General features: G+C 42.2%; 2 protein-coding genes across 3 annotated transcripts in view; one reads left to right on the forward strand and one right to left on the reverse strand.

Moving 5' to 3' along the window:
• Window positions 1-320: 320 nt before the first annotated feature.
• bloc1s2 (biogenesis of lysosomal organelles complex-1, subunit 2) lies at window positions 321-3,312 on the reverse strand. The gene is made up of 5 exons (XM_068319598.1): window positions 3,103-3,312; window positions 2,778-2,894; window positions 2,535-2,654; window positions 1,433-1,537; window positions 321-1,090 (listed from the first exon to the last, which is right to left on the reverse strand). The coding sequence occupies exons 1-5, from the start codon at window positions 3,266-3,268 to the stop codon at window positions 1,059-1,061; spliced, it is 540 nt and encodes a 179-aa protein (XP_068175699.1). The 5' UTR covers window positions 3,269-3,312; the 3' UTR covers window positions 321-1,058.
• Window positions 3,313-4,575: 1,263 nt separating this feature from the next.
• usp24 (ubiquitin specific peptidase 24) overlaps window positions 4,576-23,611 on the forward strand; it is a 29,901-nt gene continuing 10,865 nt past the window's right edge. The window contains exons 1-39 of one of the 2 annotated variants that reach the window (XM_068318538.1): window positions 4,576-5,052; window positions 7,863-8,031; window positions 8,259-8,326; window positions 8,432-8,575; window positions 8,841-8,966; window positions 9,303-9,338; window positions 9,447-9,512; window positions 10,539-10,604; window positions 10,883-10,957; window positions 11,737-11,895; window positions 11,989-12,103; window positions 12,240-12,343; window positions 13,281-13,388; window positions 13,491-13,586; window positions 13,699-13,860; window positions 15,563-15,670; window positions 15,862-16,011; window positions 16,286-16,417; window positions 16,927-17,038; window positions 17,129-17,205; window positions 17,303-17,443; window positions 17,567-17,620; window positions 17,702-17,835; window positions 18,769-18,835; window positions 19,439-19,549; window positions 19,643-19,741; window positions 19,895-20,068; window positions 20,189-20,274; window positions 20,889-20,997; window positions 21,079-21,225; window positions 21,326-21,423; window positions 21,582-21,677; window positions 21,775-21,997; window positions 22,099-22,261; window positions 22,501-22,662; window positions 22,807-22,877; window positions 22,977-23,137; window positions 23,206-23,267; window positions 23,418-23,609. In XM_068318538.1, the coding sequence (XP_068174639.1) occupies window positions 4,771-5,052; window positions 7,863-8,031; window positions 8,259-8,326; window positions 8,432-8,575; window positions 8,841-8,966; window positions 9,303-9,338; window positions 9,447-9,512; window positions 10,539-10,604; window positions 10,883-10,957; window positions 11,737-11,895; window positions 11,989-12,103; window positions 12,240-12,343; window positions 13,281-13,388; window positions 13,491-13,586; window positions 13,699-13,860; window positions 15,563-15,670; window positions 15,862-16,011; window positions 16,286-16,417; window positions 16,927-17,038; window positions 17,129-17,205; window positions 17,303-17,443; window positions 17,567-17,620; window positions 17,702-17,835; window positions 18,769-18,835; window positions 19,439-19,549; window positions 19,643-19,741; window positions 19,895-20,068; window positions 20,189-20,274; window positions 20,889-20,997; window positions 21,079-21,225; window positions 21,326-21,423; window positions 21,582-21,677; window positions 21,775-21,997; window positions 22,099-22,261; window positions 22,501-22,662; window positions 22,807-22,877; window positions 22,977-23,137; window positions 23,206-23,267; window positions 23,418-23,609 (4,705 nt within the window). In that variant the 5' untranslated portion in view covers window positions 4,576-4,770. The remainder of the gene's footprint in view (window positions 5,053-7,862; window positions 8,032-8,258; window positions 8,327-8,431; window positions 8,576-8,840; window positions 8,967-9,302; window positions 9,339-9,446; window positions 9,513-10,538; window positions 10,605-10,882; window positions 10,958-11,736; window positions 11,896-11,988; window positions 12,104-12,239; window positions 12,344-13,280; window positions 13,389-13,490; window positions 13,587-13,698; window positions 13,861-15,562; window positions 15,671-15,861; window positions 16,012-16,285; window positions 16,418-16,926; window positions 17,039-17,128; window positions 17,206-17,302; window positions 17,444-17,566; window positions 17,621-17,701; window positions 17,836-18,768; window positions 18,836-19,438; window positions 19,550-19,642; window positions 19,742-19,894; window positions 20,069-20,188; window positions 20,275-20,888; window positions 20,998-21,078; window positions 21,226-21,325; window positions 21,424-21,581; window positions 21,678-21,774; window positions 21,998-22,098; window positions 22,262-22,500; window positions 22,663-22,806; window positions 22,878-22,976; window positions 23,138-23,205; window positions 23,268-23,417; window positions 23,610-23,611) is intronic. The other variant, XM_068318539.1, reaches the window with a different exon arrangement.

The raw sequence follows: 23,611 nt of genomic DNA on the forward strand, positions 1-23,611 counted from the left end.
CACACACGTCTTCAGTCATAACGTTTCTTTGAATTAGTGACCACGTCTCAACTGTTTTATTCTTCTGGTCTCAGTCCCTCTGGAGTTCTTCATTCTGAGAAGACTGAAACTCAAAACTCCTTCAGCAGTGGATCACCTTTTCCAGAGCTATGCACTACTTGAAATATCTACTGTACTCTACTTGAAGTCCCTACCATGACGCAGGTCTGCCATCTGCTGTCAGTTTGCTCTAAATGTTCATTATTATACACAGGTCATAGTTTATTTACAATAAAACATGCAGCTATCAGTGTTAAAATATCTAAGTTAAAACATTTAGATAGATATAATACATTTATTAATTCATATCAAATGTCTTCCACTTTAAACCGCAAACTCTAAACACTTAATTTTCAACTGCTCTGGTTTTTAATTGTAGCAAATTTAAACATCACTTAATGAAGCTTTTCTAAACAAATCTGTCACATTTCAGTGGGTGTAAACAAATGATTCCGATGTCAAGTTACCATTTCTAATGTAGTTTTCTGGTTATTTGGCTGAAATAATCAGAATAAAGACAGCCAGGACATTACTGAAAACAGATTTATAAACACATTTCATCATGAAAATATCTTTAGATGACCAACATGCTGTTATATACTCCAGGGGGACAAGTCTTTCACTGTGCTGTGGCCGTTTTTGGTGAGTAGTAAATTAGCCTTTACTGATCATATACTGATAATTAGACAGATTTAGATAACGTTAACTATCTCTGTAGAAAGCTGTGGATACAGAATCATATCCTCTCGTATATCCTGGCAGCACGACTGCTGCCAAAATAAAAGACAGAACAGTTCAATCTAAGCCAAGCGTTGCAGTACAGATTCATGTGTCCTCAGCCACTTCCTCTTTGGTCATTTGTAGGTGTCTACGCGGTCTGACTGTTTGTTGTTTCAGTCTCAGTTCACATCCTCCCTGTAGTTTCTGGCTCCGCTGGCTGGGAGGGAGGACAGCAAGGCTGAGCAGGGTAAAAGAAGGTGAGAGAACATCATAACTCTCAGGGTCCCTCCTAATCCAACTCATCGCTTCTCCAGTTTTTTGAATCTGGCTTCTGTAGGTGAAAGAAGTGAGAGGGAATTGATCAATTATTTGTTAATGGAAGCCTAAGTTCAACAGAAAAATGATCCGGTAACATAACATTGACTAACCCTTGTGTTGTGCCGTGAGGGAATGTCTGGTGTGACAGCACCCTCTGCTGGGGGGGTTCACAATGACGTATAATATATAGAGATAAAGTATTCCCTTGCTTATTGGTGCTTCAAGATGTGCGGCTTCACTATAAATAAACTAAATAATTAAATAATAACTAAAGATGAATTCAGATTAATTCTACTCGGTTTATTCTTGGCTGAATGTATTGTTCATGCACACAGCCGTGGACTAAGTTTCTTACCTAGTTTCTTGGAGTAGGCGTCCAGTTTGTAAGCAGCCTGTTCTAGTGAAGATACTTGCTCCTCAATCTGGTTGATCTGGTCCAAGTAGGGTTGTAGGCTAGCATCTAAAACAAACAGCAGGTGCTCAGGCCACAGCCTTAGCTATAATATACAGATGGAAGCTAATTTTTCAACCCCTATTTTATATTGGAAAAAACAGAAAAAATATACTTTTCACACAATAAAGGTTTAAATATCTCTGTGCATCAGATAAAATTAATCATTCAATCTATTGAATAACATCCCGCATTATATGTTTTTAGAAAACTATAACAACGTTAAAAGTATTATTTTGACCTTAGATTATCAAGGTCTTCGTCTTTTAGGACCTACAAGTAAAAAAAGCCCTCGTGCCAACACTCCAAGACATACACCACTGCTAACACAGAAGCACAAGAAAAGTCGGCTCCACTACACTGAGCACTCTCTGGATGAGACACTGAAGTTTGGAGAAACTATTCTGTGAAACAATGAAACAAAACTGCAGCATTTGGTGCCAATAGATCAGCTCTACGGTCAGAAAAAGCAGCACTTCCTGTTGCATTAGAGGGGAACACTTGCAGTATCAATTGCAATGAGCTATCTAAACAGCTCATGATGGATTTGGCTGCTAAAAATACTGTAGCTGATGAAAACAGGTGGTAATCAACATACAAACATAATTGGTTCCGAGAGGTTGTTCATAAGTCGAATAGTAAGTCCTTATTTATTAATTTGCTATTGAACTCATTTAAATGCCATAACTACTCTAAATACGAAAGTACCATTCTCCAAGACTTACCATAAACAATAACAGGACATAAAAACAACTCATAATAAAATAAAATATAGGTACAGGTCGTTCTGAGGTACGTCGTTCTCTATTATAAGTCGGTTTTCAAAAAACATTATTCGCCCGTAGCAACGCTGGTACCCGCGATGTGGAAGAACAGGCTGGAGAGGAGACCGTTGTGTACGAGACTTATTTTGCCAATAAATACAATGTGTCAGGTTATTTCACTTCTGTAGGAACTACAGAAATAGAAAGAAGACTCTATCACGGCAGTAAAACATTTCCCTCACATTTGTTGTTGAGATCCTGAAGGTTGCGGCTGATGTTAATGCTGATGTCCTTCATTTCCATGTACTTCAGGCTGGTCAGCTTGTTCATGTTCTCCAGGAGACGGTAATCCTCACAAGTTCCTTCAATGTGTTAGAACATCGAGGTTACAGATCCAGACTAAAACAGCAGGATAGAGACAAACACTACACACCTAACACAAGAATGAGGGGGATGACGTGGGTATGAACGTGTTTTAAAAAGACCTGTCAGTTCTCCTTGCAGAAAGATGGCCATCTTTTCAAACATATCACCGCACAGCTCGTTGATGTCCGGCTGTGCGGGCTCCACAGCCTCCTCTGCTGTCTCCACACCACCATCACCTGAAGCGGCAGCAAAACGTCACACAGCACAGCTTTTCAGTCCAGTCTGAACTATAAAGGCATCCATAATAGAGCCAGAAACAGGACAAAACACAGATGTGTCAAAACTAAAAAAATATGCCGTATCATATTGTCCATGCAAATAACGCATTTGCGTTATTTTATGCTAGGTTAGCAACCGCAAGCTGCGCCGGGAATCGTCACTCACTGCTTGTGTTGGTCTTTTTAGGAAAGGATCCAGGATTATCGGCTGAAGCCTCCGGGCCTTCTGCCTGACTGCTGGCGGCCGGACTCGGCTTCAGAGCCGCTGAATGGGCCGCTGGAGCCCTGGAGATGCTGTCCATCGCAGCGGCGTCATCTCCCGTCGCCGCCATTTTGTTCCTGTTTTGATTTCCCGAGTCACGTGAGCTGTTGGATCACGTGACCTCCACCCGCCTACAACCACCGCCCCGCTCACGCGCCTCACCACGCCCTGGAGACGTTCGAGTTCGGAGCGTGGAGAGAGCAGATGTGTGTGTTTTTACACTTGTTATTACTCCTGAGTGCTTTTGGATCTGGTCATTTTTATGCAATCTCAAATTTAAATAATCGTACTGAAGTAACTGAATTGGCTGATGAGACTTAAATGTTGTTTTCCAAAGTATTTAATAGGTCTTTTCAATTTATTTTCAGATTCTGTGAATGTATCTGCATGTAAAAGGACGGTCCATCTCAAAATCCACGTTTTCTGCTTAACCTTTGTCTGTCTCCAGATTGTGATTGTGTTCAATCAAAGGCAGCTTTTTTTTTTTTTACCATTTCAATTTTTAAAATATATATTACATGGTGTTATATGAGAGGAGAAGACAGATTTCATCCAGAACATAGATTGAAAATTTATTTTTTATCTAAATTTATTATTTATTTCCTATCTATGATTGAAGAAAGACGAATATTGAGTAATTTCTTCTGCTCTGTTAAATTCGTGAGTTTAGTTATCGATAAGAAACGTTATATGAAATTGGATGTTTAAAAATATTTTATTTAAATTGTATTTGTATGATAGAGACTTAAGAACGCTCTAAGAAAAAACAAACATAAGATATGTGAAACTGACCATAATTAGTATTGCAGGGGAATTGTGAGAATCTTTGTGTCAAAGGAGGAAGTCATAATGGAACAACCAACTCCGGGTCATGTGTGCATGGCTGATTGAATTACACACGCATTTCGCAGCATTTCATGGCAGCTTCCCCTCACTAATAGACTCTGACTCTGACTGTCCTCCAGGATGCTTCCAATCAGAAAAGGTCTGACAACCGGCTGTAGACGGACTTCATAGGAGATAGTGATGCTAAAATGTGTGTGAACACTACATATTACAACTTTTTCTCAATGAATGACTTATTTCTCGGAGTCTTGTTTGTATTCATCATTATTGTGAATTATAATTAGTATAGAAATCAGATATTATGTGAGATGAGCATTTATCTGATGTATTTTGTATATTAAACTATGGCTATGTATAAAAACATTGTCGACATGGAAAAATTATGTGAACGTTTACACAGATTTTTTAAACATTTGCGAATAATTTATGACCTAATCTCATGGGCTTTTCCAATCCCCATGCATGAAAATCATCTTTTTCTTTTTCTTGTCGTACCACAGATAATCGATAGAAGTGACCATAACAGTTATTATACTGATGTGATGTGGCGGGCACCCGGCTGTGCGCGCTCCCGCGGGGGGCTCGCGGCTCCGGATCACACCTGTGGGGGAAGCCAGATCGTGACAGGCTAGCAGCAGCGGACTGTAAACATGGCGGCGTGCACAGCTATAGGGCTGCACCGACAAACCTGTTCCTATTAGACTGTGAGACGCAGACATCCCAAAAATGGAGACCGAAGAGGAGCAACACATAACGACACTCCTCTGTATGGGTTTCCCGGATCCCGACGTGATACGGAAAGCGCTCCGGCTGGCGAAGAACGACATCAACGAGGCAGTGGCGCTCCTGACGAACGAAAGCCCCGGTCTCGGCTATGGCTACGAGCCGATGGAGAGCGGGCCTGCCCCCGGTGTGGGCTCGTCTGGAGACGGAGAGAGCAGCGGCGGGCGGACCGGGACAGGAGGGTTCGACCCCCCTCCAGCGTACCACGATGTGGTTGACAGTGAGGTGAGGGGACGATCGAAGCGGCGAAGCGGCGACAGCATGGTGGATTTCAGCGCACCGGGAGAAAGTGGACTCGCCCATTTAACTAGCTAAACTTAGCATTTTACCTTCACTTATCCCAAAGTGAGCTGTCAGAGCAGGAGGGGAAAAGCTCCTGCACATGTCTCTGGGTTACAGCGAATAAAGAATTCTCCTTTAATCAGGTTTATCTGAATTATGGAGCTAAATAATCACATTAAACTTACAAGCTAACCCCGCTAGCTGCGTTAATTAGCCGTGTGCGCGGCTAGCGGTAGTTAGCAGGAGCCCGCCGGTCAGGAGAGGAGCGGAACAACCAGGTGATGGTCACTGCGTGTGTCCACCTGACTGTCTCTGTCGGCGGGTGATCTGATTGTCGCTATTCGCTTGCGGCATTTTTGTTGGGAGCGACTTTGCACAACTTAGCCGCCTTAAGCTTGCCTGTTGCCCGGGCTTGAACAGGGCACGGCTCCCCGGTGGGAGTTCACTGGAGACGGATTCACAACTCCACCGACATGCGTATGGGTGTTTGGTGGGAAACTTCAGCCCGTTGTTTTCATGGTTTCTCCTTCGGAATGTGAGCGAGGAGCTGGTATTTGATGCTTCAAGGCCCGGCGTTGTTTCTCTGACAACCGACAGGTCTAATGACTGCGCCCAAACTCGCCGTGTGTGTGTGTGTGTGTGTGTGTGTGTGTGTGTGTGTGTGTGTGTGTGTGTGTGTGTGTGTGTGTGTGTGTGTGTGTGTGTGTAGCCTCTCCTGGCTACCCATTAATGCGCGTCCGTATGCAGTCAGCCATGGCGGGACTGCTCTGGCCGACACTACGAGGCTGTTCACGGCATTGTTGCTGCTGTCAGGAGAGATCAGAGCTGTGCAGCAGAAATCAGAAAGCTTTGTCTGTGATTCAAACTCTGTATCAACCTGTTCCTTCCATTGACAGCCCTGTTGGAGCTGCAGTGACTATAAATCAGCAGATTACAGTATTTTCCGCACAATAAGGCGCACCTAAAAGCCTTTAATTTTCCTCAAAAACTGAAAGTGCGCTTTATAATCCAGTGCGCCTTATATAAGGGGAGAAAAAAATAGAATGTGCCATTCATTGGAGTTGCGCCTTATACCTGTAGTCTAGTGCGCCTCATAGTGTGGAAAGTACTGTAAGTAGAAATAAACTACTTTGGTGCAAGTATACTATTTAAACGAATATATGCTAAGCCTGTTTTGTAAATGTGAGATGATGACGTTTTTGTAACAGATTAGCTCAATCCAAGGTCACTAACGTTCATGTGATAATGTGTTGTATTCTGTAGAATAGTGTATTTCCCTTCTGCTCGTCACCCTCTTTGCTGTTTTTGTGCTCTAACAGACGTGTGTTAAGTCTTGGGCCTCATGTCATGCTCCTAAATTTAGTCTCAGTGTCCCGGACACACAAACACATTGCGTGTTCCTGGGGTCTGATGGTGCACATAGTAGCAGCCACACATGCCCAGTGTGCCTTATGGACATGAATTCTTTCACTAAAGACTTGAAACACTAACTGCTATTCATCTTATCTCTGTGTTTAGTCTCCTGTTCAGGAACATTTACAGGAGATTGTTTTTCTTTGCAAAGATAGCAGATAGGTGTCACATCCTGTCACTCTGATTTACATTAACGAGTCAGGCCTTTCTAGTTAAATCCTGCAATGAAATATAAAATATTTTTGAAATATCTTTGAATCCAATGTTTTCTAGGGGTGGTGTTATGTTAGTCTCTCTCTCTCTCTCTCTCTCTCTCTCTCTCTCTCTCTCTCTCTCTCTCTCCTTTCTCTCATCCATCTGCCTTTTCTAATTTTCTTAGAAAGGGAAGGGATGAAATATGATGCCTCTCTGATTTCAGCTTCCCTTCCCTCTCTCGATTGTCTTTACTGTACATCCATTCCATCTCTGAATGTTGTAAATGCATCAGTTTGCAGCTCACTGTAACATGCACTAAACATATTGGCCATAATGTATGCTAATATGTGGATATACAGTACATTCAAAAAGATGAACATTATCACAAGTATATTTATACTGCTCAGTGCAGGACCGTTTATAATGTACTGAGCCTCGTGGGCTAGTGCTCTGTCATTGTCCGGGGTATTTTTAAGTTGAAGACACAACCTAACACCTTCAGAGTTCATATAATCACATTGTAAACAAATTCTGAGCTGGTTTAGTGTGTCACATCTGATGGACATGGTTCCTAGAGCCGCAGCTTCAATTCATAGGAGGGACTTCTCTTGTTCAATCATAAATAATCCAAAAACTCCATGAAAATATTAACGACTCCACAATTAAATCATTCAATAATATTTTGGTCTCTGTTGTATTCACCACACAGACTCAGACCTAACTCGCCAGCCATCAGTGAGAAGCTTATAAAATTGTCTCAGAGTGAGTGTAATTTCAGCTTACAAAAGCTAAGACATTAGAAAACAGTGGCATGTGTTAGGTATTTTGAGTTTAGCACATACACCGTGTCATAACTCCTTTAGGTTAGAAAATCAGTGAGTGTCTAGAATTATTTAGGAAGCTTTTAGGAATGAAGCAGGTGGCCAAAAAGATGAAGGACAAATCACTGCTGTCACCCTCCTCCCGGAGGAAGGACAAATGAACCATCACCCTGATGTTTCTCAGTGCCCACAGTCATTTGGATTATCCTGACACAAATGAGAGTTGCTGTGTTACAAAGCAAGTGTTAACACAGGGACCAGCTGCCTCAGATAAAGTCAGCCATTGTATTTGGCCATAATTTTGTCATGTGCGTGTGTTTCCAGAGGAGCAATGATGAGAATGGGAACTGCTCTGGGGCCAGCATGGAGTTCCCCACCACTAACCTGTATGAGCTGGAGAGTCGAGTCTTTACCGACCATTGGTCCATACCGTACAAGAGAGAGGAGTCCCTGGGCAAGTGTCTCATCGCGTCCACCTGCCTCGCCCGGCACGGTAAGACCACCATAAAAATCTTTATTTCTGCACAAACGTAAATATTCTTCATCTGTGTTGTTGTGTGGGTGGTCTGTTTTGTTTTTATCTGTGTGTTGTTTTTCACAAGTTTTTTTAAAATTTTTTAATTACACAATCTCAATCTGTTACTCTATTGAAACAGCCATTGTTTCTCCTCATTTGGACATTCCATAAATATATAAAACCTGTATCTCCCTCTCCATCAGGCCTCGCTGATGCTGATGAGAACTGCAAACGGTTCATAGATCGGTGCATGCCGGAAGCCTTTAAAAAGGTGAGCGGCGAAGACCCAGAGATCTGAGTGACTGTCGTGCTTCATTAATTAACACACATTGCGCCTGCTTCACCTCCTCCTGTCTTGTCTGTTTCTTGCCACAAGTTGTTGACCAGCAGTGCCGTACACAAATGGGGCACCGAGATCCACGAGGGAATCTACAACATGCTCATGTTGCTGGTGGAGCTGGTGGCAGAGAGGGTGAAGCAGGACCCCGTCCCCGTGAGCCTGATGGGAGTCCTGACCATGGTGGGCTTGGTTTCAGTCTGTTTTTATTCATATTTGTGAACACAATAGAACACCTGGGGTAATAATGGTGCTCAATATGTGTCATGCTCTGATGAACACCCAGACGACTCTTTAGTCTGCCAGTTGTTAACTTGTGTGAACATTCACGGTTTGTGTGAGATGGACATCCGCTCCTAACAAGAAGCTTATTGATGTGATGTTAGATGGCTGAACTTCATCTGGAGAATGAATGCATACAATGATGTGTCTTTGTTGCTGTGTCCAGGCCTTTAATCCTGATAATGAGTACCATTTTAAGAACCGCATGAAGGTCTGTCAGAGGAGCTGGGCCGAAGTGTTTGGAGAGGAAGCCAACGTGTTCGCTGTGTCTCCCAGCAACTCGTATCAGAAAGTAAGGAAACCCTGTTTGTCTGCGCTCGTCGTGAGCTTCTTGTCTCGTGAGGTGTTACTTCTGCCGATTTATTCGCATTCACTTGCACGTGTGTAAAGTTTTCTGATTAGGGATGCACACACTTCTTTATTAGCCTTTATTTAAAGTTAGTAGTGTTGTTTATTTGCAGGGTGTTGTGTAAGTGTAATTGAGCCACAGGCGCTCAGCGGAACAGCACACAAAAAGCTGTCAGTAAACATCACGTGTGTGTGTGTGTGTGTGTGTGTGTGTCGGTGTGCTTCTAATTTGCGATGTCATTGCACAATAAATTAATTAAAACATGTTTATCTCTTTCAGGAGCCTCATGGCTGGCTGGTTGACTTAGTCAATCGAGTGAGTAGAGTCATCGTGTGTGTGTGTGTGTGTGTGTGTGTGTGTGTGTGTGTGTGTGTGTTTGTCAGTATTTAATCATCTCCATCATCCTCTTCTTTTTTTCTCAAGTTTGGAGAGTTGGGAGGATTCACTGCCATCCAGGCGAAGCTCAACACAGATGAAATAGAGATCGCTGTGAGTGGAGTCCTGACTGTCATCTTGTTCTATCCACAGTTTTACATACGCTACAGAGATGATGGGTGATAGAGGTGCTGTATGCAGGTCGAAGGTCACCTCGCTTACCCCCTCTGCTTTTGGCTGCGGGGGCCTGAATGTCTCATCTTTCCCCTTCTCTTTAAAACACACACACACACACACACACACACACACACACACACACACACACACACACACTCATCCTCCTGCTGTGTGCGGGTTGAAATGCTCTGTTGTTTCATGTGTTCTAAGGAATCCTTGTACTGATGCTTCCTTCTGGGAACCTGGCCGGAATCGCAGCAACTCACAATCACTGATACACACACACACACACACACACACACACACACACACACACACACACACACACACACACACACACACACACACTCCCTATCTTTATTAGCATATTAATATGACATAGGCCAGTTGCAAAGCAGCGCTGCACACTTGAGTCGCAGTGGGAGTTGAGTGTGTACGCTGTCATGAAGCGAACACAGTCCCGGCACAGGGGAGAGTGAGACACTGAAGGGGAAAGGAGAACAGAGAACGGGAGAAGTGCCGTCTTCTCCACTATTTCCCATGGGTGACTCATTCATTCGACTGCTTTGAGCAGGAAGTCAAGTGCAAGGGGAGGGGTCCACTAAGTGAATGGAGGGGGAAGGAGGGAGGGGGGGGTAAGCTGCTCTGAGAGAGGAACAGAAAAGGAAGATAGAAAGAAACAGGAACACGGGAGCCATTCATTAACCTCGTGTGGTGTAGTGCTGATTGACGAATGACAGCATTCAGTACTCATCATCGCGTCTGTTGAAGATCACTCTTACACAACAGTGGAAAAAACAGCATCTGTTTAAAGACTAATGCATTGATTGCATAAGGCAGATTGCACTGATTCTCCTGCAGTGATGTAAAGAACACTTCTTTTCTCTGTTGGTGTTTCTAGTGTTGTGTTCTTTTTGGTTTTTATGTTTGTGTCATATCTGAGTTTTTCCCTTCAATCTGCAGAGCGTGTCAGCTCTGGTCCAGCCTCTTGGAGTTGGTGCAGAATACTTAAACTCCAGCCTCGTCCAGGTGAGCTGTCCTGTCTGATCCTACAGTTCTCAATTTTCATCACTTTGTTTTTTTTTGTTGGGTAAGACCACTGCTGTGTGTGTTTATACCTTCTTCTGTTTACTCTTACAAAGTAATTCACATCTTCAGGCTGTCAGTTCATTCGTGTTGCCATATTTGATTGATTAGTTGTATGTATTCACATTATACTTCTGATTTCTGTTCTATTGTTATTTGCTTTAGTATCTTACTTTTGTTGCCAATCTTCCATTTACACACAGTTTCATGTTGTTTTCTAGCCTATGCTTGATCCAGTCATCCATAAGATGATCACGTATGTGCAGAACTTGGAAGAAAAGGACCTTAAAGACAAGGTAGCATTTTACATTTACATCCCTGTTTATATAGAAACATGAAAAGATACACCCAGCTTGTTTGTAAAGAATGGGAAGTCCTTCTTGCTGGCTGCTATTGTTCATCTAGCTCATTTGACCTATAAGATACCTGTCAGTGTACTTCAGAGTGATGCATTGGTTAGGCATTTGCTTTAAATTTCATTTGATGAGATAAACATTGATACAGGGCTCAAATATCTTTAAAAACTACCGAAAAAGGGCTTTATTTAAAAAAATATTCAAATAGATTTTTTTCTCCATAACAGGATGCAGTGTATGATTAAAGCATCCTAAATCATTTTTCATTTTACACCACGTTAGAGCAGTGGCACCCAACCCCCGGGTCGTGACCCGGTACCGGACTGAGTGTCAATTGGTACCAGGCACACAGAAAAAAATACATAAATGACATTATTTCCGTTTTATTAATTATCTGATTCCAAATGATGTTTAGTTTTAGAAAATTACCGGATTGTCTCAACCACATCTGTATATGACTGTTGATGCTTGTCAAAATGCTCCGGATGGGGACACAGAATACGTTACCGACTGGATTCACGTTTCTTATTATATTTAGAAAGAAACCATTTTTTTGCTGGTCGTATCATTTTATTTTGTTCTATTTATCCGCCCCACCTTAAAGTCCAGCCCAGGAAAGCATTGTCTGACGTTAAACCAGTCCGTGGTGCAAAAAAGGTTAGAGAACTAATTTGTATTATCACTTCACAAAGATGTGATGACATGTCTTTCATCCCCAGCGTTTGGTGAGCATCCCGGACCTGCTGTCGGCCATCAAACTGCTCTGCATGAGGTTCCAGAGGGAGCTGGTGGCGGTGGTGGATGACCTGCGTCTGGACACGTTGCTGCGAATGCTCAAAACCCCCCACTTCTCCACCAAGATGAACTCCCTTAAAGAGGTCAGCTCTTTAAAGATGTGAACGATCAGGTTCAAACCAAACGAAAGTTTTTGATGTCATCTTACGCGGCATTTGTGCATCCATTTCTCTCAGGTGACAAAGTTAATAGAGGAGAGTACTGTGTCTAAGACGGTGAAAAATGCCATTGACACAGATAAACTATTGGACTGGCTGGTGGAGAACTCAGTCCTATCGATAGCATTAGAAGGTAAGAAAACACATCACTTCCTGCCACAAGTTAGTAGAAGAAAAAAAAAGCACATCACTAAAGCCTTAAAAACATGTATTCAAACTTGAACCACTCACTAATGGTAGCTTGCTAATGATTCATGTTTTTGTTCCAGGAAACATTGACCAGGCTCAGTACTGTGAGAGAATTAAAGGAATCATTGAGTTACTGGGGAGTAAACTGTCTCTGGACGAACTCTCCAAGATCTGGAGAATACAGGTCAGCATCAGGGAATACATCACCATAGTAACTACAGTCACATCTGTCTTAAATGGCCATTTAGCATTTCCAGCAGGTCTCTGTCTTCCACTGTTGGTAAATTGATGGTACAGTCTTTGCTGATGTTCTATTTGTTTATGTGAAAACATGTTTTTATAGTAGAGTTCTATTTATCCATCTGTACATATTAAAGAAGGGATGATCTGACCACAACTCCTCAAAAACATACATACCATTAAGGGGTATTTTACAAATGCTCTTTTGGAACTGTAAAGATGGGCATCCCATAGTTTCTTCTTTTTCATTATTCTTGAAATTGAAGATAGTTCTGCTGAGATTAAGGCTGTTTATCCTGCATCAGAGACATTTGTGTCTTTGGACACACATTTATTTTTTAAATTTACATTTATATTAAAACGTAGGTGAATCATGAATCAACCAGGATATCATAAATCGGTTTTTAACAATAATACAGTAATCCCTCGCGTATTCGCGGCTCAAGATGCCAGGCTTGATTTTTAGGTCACATGATACCGTACGAGTACGCTATTGGCTGACAACATCTGGAAGTGCACTGCGTCCCAAGAGTCACGGAACGCAGCGCACTTCTGTGTATTAAAGAAACACTTAAAAGCACTTTAAACAATATACGAGAGTGTGGTAAAAGGTAATACAGATACAAGGTGGTTTAATATCAGTATGGGGAGGGTTCATAAACGATTAAATTACCGTAAATTATAAAATAGTTTGTCGCTATTGCGGAATTTCTTTTTTTGCGGGTGGTCCTGGAACGCATTAACCCCGAGTAACAAGGGATCCCTGTCTCTGATGAGCAGAAGTCAGCTTCTGCTTCTTCTCAGCTCTTCTAGCTGTGAGTGTACTGAATGCTTTCCCCTCATCTTTGATGGATCTACTGAATGTTGTGGGAACGTTTCAGGCGGGCCAGTCATCAACTGTGATAGAAAACATTCATACAATCATTGCTGCCGCTGCTGTGAAGTTCAGCTTTGACCAACTCACCCACCTCTTCGTCCTCATACAGAAGGTCAGTGCCTCTTATTCAAAGTTTTAGAAAATCTACCTCTTATGGAAGTGATGTGTAAATCAAATTATAGGGGTATTAATAACCTGTTTGCACGTTGGTCAGAGCTGGGAGGTTGAGAGTGACCGCGTGAGGCAGAAGCTGCTCAGTCTAATCGGGAGAATCGGTAGAGAAGCTCGCTCCGAAACTACAACTGGAAAGGTATGTCGGTGAATCCATCATCCTGTCACGGAGAAGGACGTCAAAAAGCAATTGGGAAAACAGATGGCATCTACTGTGTGAGGTTCCAGGGAAATCTTTTTATTGTGTTTAGGTGTTAGAGGTGCTTTGGGAGTTGGCTCATCTCCCCACCCTGCCGACCAGTTTAGTCCAGCAGGCGCTGGAGGAGCACCTGGGAATTCTGAGCGATGCCTACGCTGTCAAGGAGACGGTGAAACGCAGTTACATCATAAAATGTATTGAGGACATTAAGAAGGTGAGACTGTGTGTGTGCATGTCTGTGTGTGAATATTATCAATGACATATGAAAATAGAGCTGCTCCTGGCTCAGGTTAAAGCTACAGTTAGACCTTCATCTTTGTGCCGACTGCTGTGACAGTTTTGTTCCAAAGTTAGGGTGTCCTTGTTATATCTACGGGTTACTGTTCAGATCTTCACCTCTTCCATTGTCGTTGTTCAAGGTTTTATTTTAAAAAAAATATTTGTTAAATAAATTTGATGACTCTGACTAAAGGTCATTGATGCTTACTATTAGATTGCCTGTAACTCTATCATATTCGCTTATGTATTTTTCTTAAACTATAAGAAAAATACATTAGTACATTACATTAGTACTCTGTGAGTACTGATGTACAAACAGATAATTTAAAATAAGTCAAATAACTAAAATGACAGGATATGAAATATATTGTCATAGGAGAAATTATAATTATTGATGTATTAAATTGGTTGCATTAATCTGGGCTGTCAATATTGTGATACTTGTAATTTTTTTAAAGAACAGTTCTTATTAACGTTGAATGAAGTCGTCACTGGATTTTTGATGTTGACAAAACGAAGCAAAAGTGAAACTTGGTTCCTGTATGAAGGCGGTCATTCTGGTTTTACTGGCGCTTTAGGATTCCAAATGTTAATGTTGACCAATGTGTTTTTCCTTACAGTTGTGTTGTACAGTCTGTTATCCGGTTGAGCCAGCGTGATTTTAAAAACAATATACTAGTTTTGTTATACTTATTATCCTTGGCTTGGACGGCTATTTACATCTCCAACTGTAAATGTCCAGATCAGTGAATTTAAAGGAAACCAGCCCCCATGTGTAGTCGTTGTAAGATATAACAGGTAATACACCTAAACGTAAGACATACAGTAATCAATGTTTGATGTGCTTTACTTGTAAAACATCATCTGAGGACCTCGTCTGCATGACCGGAGCTCTATCACTCTCGTATCACGCGGGTGTGAACAGATGTCCAACCTCAACTAAATGATATGTTTCTAGACTCACTCTCAGGAGGACAGTAAAGGCAGTGAAATGCAAAGCTCATTTCTTTTGGGCAGTTGGGCCAAGAAGAAAGCAAACTTAATGGCCAAAGTAAGAGATGTAGAACCTGACGTTCCATCGACAAATGTGTGTCCTGTCTCCCTGTTTCACATCTGTCAGCCAATGAGGGGAAAGGGCTTGACCACAAAGGGGTTTCGGTGTTGGATGATTTCACTCTTGATGGTAACATGAGGTGGTTGACCCAGGTGTCTGTTAATCTTCCCTCAGTCTCAGTGACTAATGATTACACAGTGGTGTTGATCTTGACCTGGTGAGAGCTGCTTTAATTAAGTGAGTGATTTTACTGCTGGATACACTTTCAGCTTTGGTGGAAGTGCGAGCAAATTTACTCATGCAAAGAGAGATCTGATCAGAACCTTGGTTATGTTAAAAAAAAAAAAAAAAAGATGCTTCACAGTCGATTGGAGATTTAAAGACAAATTTAAGCAGAACATATTTTAGCAGTCAAATGTTTTACATCCCTTGTTCTGATTTGCTCTCACTTGTTATTACACCTCCAGACAGTCTGAGATGACAAAAGCTGACCAACAGTCCTCTGTTTTTGTAACTTGTATTTGTAGTTTTTGCACGACTGCATATAATCATATGATGTGTGTGTGTGCACGCCTCTCCACAGGCGTCTCAGCAGAGCAGTCCTCAGGCTGTGTGGGTTGTTCCAGCTCTCCGTCAGCTGCATGAAATCACTCGTTCTTTCATCAAGCAGACATATCAGAAACAAGACAAGGTAACACAAACGTTATCCGCTGGCTGAAACCTGCAGCACCTCAGAATCAATGTTGTAAATGACGTCAAAATATTAGATCGTAGGATTAGGAGCATATCAAATCTGTTCAAGACGAGGTGTGTATTTCTTTATTATGCATCATGTTTCTAATCGGTTCATTTCTGATGTAATGTTTCCGTGTCTTCACGCAGAGCATCATTCAGGACTTGAAGAAAAATTTTGAGATTGTCAAGCTGATCACAGGATCCCTGGTCTGCTGCCATCGACTGGCTGTGACCGCCGGGGGAAACAACGGCCTCTCGGGCTCCACTCTGGTCGATGGAAGATACACCTACCAGGAGGTTTTTATCTTTATTTTTTCTAGGCCAGTAAACTGATTTCTTACATCATTTTTGTTGATAATGTTTTCCACGGCCGTTCATTCATACAACTACTTTAAAGCAATTTTAAAGTGATCATAATTTTATAATTATATGCCTTATTAAGGGCTGTATATAGTATATGGCATCATGTTTGAGCTGTAAACAGTACATTTGAGCAGCTCAGTGATGAACAGTGTGTTGACAGTGTTGAGTCTAAGGGTCAAATGACTTTGTCTCCCTGAAACGTGTTTAGTATCTGGACAGCCACCTGCGCTTCCTGGCCTTCTTCCTCCAGGAGGCCAGCCTGTACCTGGTGTGGAACAGGGCCAAAGAGCTCTGGGAGTGCCTGGTGTCGGGGCCAGATGTCTGTGAACTTGACCGTGAGGTATGAAAGCACTAATGTAAATGAAGGTCTTGTCCCTGGCTGTTTGTGGTTTTTCTAGATGACTGCTCAGGAGAAAGATACGGCAAACATGCTGGCAAGTGTTGGTCTTGGTCCATAATACTGTCTAATAAAGAACAAAACAATACTGTCACATCGACTTGCACAGTTTTCTATATTAAAGTAACACATGCTTCAAAGTGTGTGACATAGAATGACCCTGAAGAAAGAAAGGAATCATCCAAATGTGCAAAGACTTGAGATCAACAAATTATTAGAAAGTAATGTATTTACACCAAATATAAAAACTGGAATATGTACTTTAACCTTTGTGTGAAAAATCACATCCTGTCTGAGGTTACTGCACTCAGCTTCCATGCTTTCATTTGAGTGTCATTCCAGGATTTTTAAGTTCACTAGGCGAAGCTAAGCACTCTGGTTAGCTATTATGAGTTGTTTTAAGGTGTTGGATAATAACGTTTGACTGATTAAACATGCTTCGATGTGTGCAGATGTGTTTTGAGTGGTTCACCAAAGGACAGCATGACCTCGAGAGTGACATTCAGCAGCAACTCTTCAAGGAGAAGATCCTGAAGCTGGAGCCTTATGAAATCACCATGAATGGTGAGAGACTGCAGTATCACAGCAGCATTTCAGGACTGGCTTATGAATAAAGTAAATGATGCACTAGTTCACCTTTTATGCATCCCTCAGGTTTCAACCTGTTTAAGACCTTTTTTGAGAACGTCAATCTGTGCGACCATCGGCTCAAGCGTCAGGGAACTCAGCTGGTTTGTTCTCCGTGTTTCTCTGAATCAGTATATGTGTAAAGATCCTTTGTGTCTTCCGTCACATCAATTTTTAACATATTTTGTGGCCTAATTACAGTGTGTGGAACGTCTTGACCTGTCAGGAATGGATTTTATCTGGCGTATCGCCATGGAAAGCCCTGATGAGGAGATAGCTAATGAAGCAATCCTGCTCATTATCACATACAGCTACACTAATCTCAATCCCAAAATGAAGAAGGTTAGTATAGACGTAAGAGTGTGTGCTCAGATTCACTTTATCAGTCCCTTCATGTTATGAGATCATCTTGCATCTCTTTAAACATGTCCAGTGTTAAAATCACATGATGCCTCTTTCTGATAGGATTCTGTGTCTTTGCACAAGAAGTTCATTGCTGATTGTTATAAGCGACTAGAGGTGAGTGAAGGAATGACTAACTGTTAAATGGTTGTTTGTTTAACAGAAATCAACACCTCATGTCTCACGTCTCTTTCTCAGGCAGCCAGCTCAGCCCTGGGCGGGCCGACTTTAACCCACGCTGTGACAAAAGCAACCAAGATGTTGACGGCCACTGCCATGCCCACTGTGGCCACATCTGTACAATCACCATCCAGGTACCGAGGGGGGTTTGGGTAAGAACATGGTTTAAGAGCACTCATCCAGACAGGTTTTATTTAATGTCACTGATGGAAGAAATGTGTACTTGAATACAGGTAGTCTTCAAGTTACGAACATGCAATTTATGAACATTCGGAGATACGAATAAACGCGCGACACCATGTCCAACTATTGTACTGCAGTTGTCCTTTCTGCCACAAGCCCCACCAAGCAGCACCACTGCACTCGTCTCCCCCTCTTGTTATTATTTGTTTTTGGTTTTTGGTTTTTTTTAGAACTCAAGACACCTTCTGGTTCTGTTAGGGAGACTTTATTTCATCCTATGAACGTCTTCTCTAGGTTTATCCCGTGGCCAGCTTCTTCTTCGTCACTCACTGCAGAAGTGCTGTTTTTTTCTCTTCAAAAGCTTCCTCTACCCAAAACTTCAAAATACACACTTTCCCGTTTATTATACAGCACGACAACACACATTTTAATAAATGTATTTATTTGTATTTATTGTACAACAAGAAGAAGAGAAGTACAGTAACATGATGTGGTTTTAAGGGCTTCCTGGGGATTTTAAGAGTCCAATATTTGTAGCTGACCAACGTGAAGTCGAGTGAAATGACGTAAACTTGATCATCATTTTTCTGTGTGTTTCTTAATCCTACATATAATCGAGAACAACTTAACTCAAAACGATCTGTGCCTGTATTTTATTATGTGTTTTTTATGTGCTGTTATTGTTTCTGGTAAGACCTAGGGAGTAGTTATTCTGTATTGTATTTAAATTAGTACTGTAATGGCATTTAAATGGCCTACATTGGCGATTATAGATTGAAATTTAGTAAATAACAACTTACACGCAACCTCGGAACCATCTGGGTTTGTGTGTTGAGGACTGCCTGTACTAAAGAACACATATAGAAATACTTTTCTTCAGCTGATAGTCTGTTCATCTTTAGATCAACTAAGCTGGTAATAATTGAAAGACTGCTGCTATTGGCTGAACGCTACGTCATCACTATCGAGGTAGGCTCTCTTCTTTACTGTATAAGGTGGTCTCTTGTGTATCGCGGGAGTTACGTTCTGAAAATTATCTGCAATAACTTCTAAGTAATTTCTACCTTCCTTAACTTGTCCAGAAGCCTAACTTTTTGTCTGATAGTTAGAACCGTCCTGTCTGTCCGGTCCTACTGCAGATGCCTTTGACTGTGCTGAACGTTTTGCCAATATTGTGGTTTGTTTGGAAGAAAACTTGCAAACATACAGTACAGCACTTCAGAGTCACACTGCTTGTGATCGAAGATTTAGAAATATTTAAACTGAATCAAGCTGAAGACATTCTGTACTATCAGTAGACACGACACGATTAGTGGACAGTGTTATACAGCCAATGTGGACACAGTGATGATTTTTTTTTAGCTCATCATTTTTTACAGCACATTGTGGACACAGTACACAATGCTGTAAAAAGTGATGAACCTCAACATAGCGAGGGACCATTGTATTACAAATATGTGAGAACCCAGGACACACAGATGAAGATTGTGTTCGTAGTTTTAAAATGACTAATTAGGTCGTTTGAACTTCATGTTTGAAGATATTATTGTGTTGTGTGTTTATTCCTTGTAGGATATGTACTCGGTTCCTCGCACTATTCTACCTCACGGGGCCTCGTACAATGGACACCCTGTTACACTCAACATCACATACGAATCAACCAAAGACACGTTCACCTTAGAGGTACTGCAGCAGTTTCACCAGTGCCCTGTGACACTTGTATAATTATAACAAACGGAGAATCCTACTGATTGTGTGTGTTCGTGTGTCTTGCAGACACACAGTAATGACACAATAGGAAGCATTCGATGGAAGATCTCTGAACATTTGAGCTGTCCTGTGGACAATGTCCAAATCTTTGCCAATGACAGTGTGGTGAGTCATCATGTTTACGACCTTGTCTTCCTCTTTTGTTTTGACACCTGTATTTTGTAATGTGTTCTACCTGTTTTCCAATCATATCATACAAAATATAAGTCTGTGTACTTTTTAAAAAATATTTGTTGGTTTGCTGTTCCTGTTTGCTAGCTGACTATGAATCGGGACCAGAAGCTGCTGTCACAGCTTGGCTTCAGTGATGAGCAGAGCCTGACAGTGAAGACCTCAGGTACTGGTACGCCCTCTGGCAGCTCAGAATCCTCCGCCTCTGCCTCCAGTAGTTCCAGCTCAGCTGTGTTTAACTCAGCCTACGCCTTAGAGCAGGTACCACTTAGACATGACTGGACAATTCTACACACATACAATACAGTTTTTTTGCAAGAGTTGCAAACACTCAGGCTTACATGAGCTCTGATGTTGTTCTCATGGTTCTTATGTCTCCAGGAAAAGTCCCTGCCCGGTGTGGTGATGGCTCTGGTTTGTAATGTGTTTGAGATGCTTTACCAGCTGGCTAACCTCGATGAATCCAGGTGGGTCCATCCTTATAGAAACAGATAAAACATATTTATCAGTGCTTTATAAGATCTGTCGTCATGATACCGTTAGAGCACCTGCCTCTATAACAGGTTGTTAGGAATCAGTATTTAAAATGTCCAGTCAAGACACTTGAATGAACCTTTGAAGGCAAAGAAGACAGGTTCTTTTCCTGGTCTATGTCGTCCTTCTCTTACTCGTCTGTCTTCTCTTCCTGTCAGAATAGAAACTGCAGAATAATCAATATAATAATAAATATTTGTATCAGCAGTACTCATTTGAAAAGGCATTTCTCCAATTCGGTGCATGTTTTGGGAAGAAGCAAAAAACATCAAGAATTAAAAACTGTTTCCAGATTGAAGAAATTTTTGCTAATTTTGTAGTTTTTATTAACTTTCCTGATGGAATACTGAAAAACACTCATTGACAATTCTTTTGTTGGAAACTTGATATTTGATCTCCTACATTTTGATGGTTTTTCTCTGGCAACATGGGGTTGTGTTCTGGATCATGCATTTTAACAGGGTTCACAATCATGTTGCTGATGGAGATCGTTGACCTCAGGCTACTGAAGGGATGCTTAGTAATTATTTTTCTTGTTAATTCCCAGGATCACCCTTCGTGTGAGGAATCTTCTGCTGTTGATTCCAACAGATCCAGAGGTTCAAGATGCTCTTGACAACTTTGTTCCCAAAGAATCCAGCGTCTGGAGCCACCAGGTACTCCAGTCTGCTGTGGCTCAATATTAAAACTTTCTTTTATTTGATGCTGACTTGTTCTTTTGTGTGTCTGTTCTGCAGAAAACTCTGTTCCAGGGTACAGGCTCTCGTTCTCCATCTATGACCTCCAAGCAGCAGCATCAACCCAGTGCTGCATCCATCTTAGAGTCTCTGTTCAGATCTTCAGCTCCCGGCATGTCCACTTTTAGAGTCCTGTACAACTTGGAGGTTGGACATTTAAAACATCACAAAATTTTTTCGTAATTTTTAAAAGTTCTTCGAGTAAGGTTTACATTTGATGTCTTCCATCTTACCTGTTGTCTTGTAGGTGTTGAGCTCAAAGCTCATGCCCACATCGGATGATGAGATGGCCAAAACCAGCAGCAGGTCCTTCTGTGAGAACTTCCTCAGAGCAGGAGGCCTCAGGTAGTAAAAACAGGTCTACTGATGTCTGTTACACTGTGGGTACAGATTTGTCAGCCCTCATCACATCACTGGAACACTAAAAACGCCACTGAGCAAACACTTCAGGCTCTTTTTGTTTTTAATTCTGTCACCTGTATTATTTTGCGCGTCCTCTGCAGTCTGGTGGTGAACGTCATGCAGAGAGATTCCATCCCCTCAGAGGTGGACTACGAGACCAGACAAGGAGTCTATTCCATCTGCCTTCAGTTGGCCAGGTGTCTTCCCCTGCCTTAAATAACATGCGCTCACGAGTGAGGATACTCTCGGCCACGTACCATTTCAAAACTAATAATCTGTTGGCTGTGGTTGCAGGTTTCTTCTAGTTGGCCAGAGCATGCCAGCAACGCTGGATGATGATGTCATCCGAGACGGCGAGTCACTGTCATCTCGTCCGTTCCGTAACGCGGGGCGGACTGGGCGACAGCTCTCTCTTTGTGGAACTCCAGAGAAGTCGTCCTACAGACAGATGTCTCTGTCAGAGCGCTCCTCCATCAGAGTTGAGGAGATCATACCCGCTGCTCGTGTCGCCATTCAGGTGCTCAGGACAGACACGCTTTCATTTCCAGTAATAGTCGTTTCTTCAGCCCCCAAACTGTTTGTACAATCCTAGATATTTTTTCTGCTTCTCTTTTCTAGACAATGGAGGTGGGTGACTTCACCTCCACTGTAGCTTGCTTCATGCGACTGACGTGGGCAGCTGCGGCCGGCCGATTAGATCTGGTAGGCAGTCCACAACCAATCAGAGAGACCCACTGCTCTCTTCTGCCACAGGGAGTCCGTACCAGAGCCAGCAGTACAGGTGACACAGAAAACGCCTTCGTTCTCACTGTAGTTGCTGGTTTTACATATATTCTACATGGTGCTAAGACGTGTTGACGTCCTGTATGTGTGCTACTTATCCAGCTCCTTGTTTTTATTCATTCATTCTACTTACATCTAGATTTGTGGATATTAGTTGCCAGCAGCTCTTGGTTTAAGCCTCTTTGACGCCACAAACAAAAGCTTCAGATGCAAAACTAACAAATGTCTTATTTACAGGAAGCAACTGCAGCTCCAGCAGTGAGGGTGAGACCACACCAACAGCATTGCATGCTGGGATATGTGTCAGACAGCAGAGTGTCTCTATCAAAGACGCCATCATCGCCCGTGAGGCTCTGTCGCTGCTGGTGACCTGTCTGCAGTTACGCTGTCAGCAACTCAGTAAGGTTTACGCAAGAGTACAAAAATGATAACTGATGTTATTTTTACTACTGATGTCGTACACAAAATACATTAACACATTAGTGGGGTGTTTATCTGACGTCTGCAATGACAGGAAGTCATGTTTTGGGTTTCTGTCTTCAGGTTCTTTTTACAACCTTCCCTCCGTCAGCGACTTCATCATCGATATTCTGCTGGGATCTCCCAGCGGTGAGGTAAACAGCCTTATTTTGTTTCACAGTCTGCTAAGAAGAAGTACATCCCAGTCGCCGTGGGGTTCATTTACACGTGCGGTTTGTCCCTTTGTTCATCAGATCCGCCGTGTCGCTTGTGATCAGCTCTACACCCTGAGCCAGTCCGACACTTCCGCCTTCCCCGATGTCCAGAAACCCAACTTGTTCCTCCTTTCCGTCATCCTCACTGCTCAGCTGCCATTATGGAGTCCAACGTCTGTTATGAGAGGAGTCAATCAGAGGTAAGTCAGTCAGAAATACTCAACAAGTGCATACATGATCCTTTTTAATGTTGGCATGTTCTTCTCAGGATGCTGTCCCAGTGCACTGAATATTTTGACCTAAGATGTCAGCTTTTGGATGACCTAACTAGTAAGCTGATAAATTTACCTTCACTTTAATCAATATCAAAATAAATATTGTTTCAGGTGAAATAAAGAACTGGTGTAACAGAAAGTTTAAAGGCTCCTGTTCCAGCCATTAAAGACATGTTATTCTCTCCTCGTACTCCTCTTCCTCCAGCTTCAGAGATGGAAGTGGTGAAAGTGAGTGCAGCCACCATGTTGGAGGATGAGATCTCTTGGCTTGACAACTTTGAGCCCAGTTGGAGCTCTGAGATGGAGACCAGCGAGGCAGACAACATCCTCCTGGCAGGACACCTCCGCCTCATCAAGACGTTGCTCTCTCTCTGCGGCAACGAGAAGGAGCATCTCGGT

Source organism: Antennarius striatus, chromosome 7 (assembly GCF_040054535.1).
Source record: "Antennarius striatus isolate MH-2024 chromosome 7, ASM4005453v1, whole genome shotgun sequence".
In the NCBI taxonomy this organism is placed as follows: Eukaryota; Metazoa; Chordata; class Actinopteri; order Lophiiformes; family Antennariidae; genus Antennarius; species Antennarius striatus.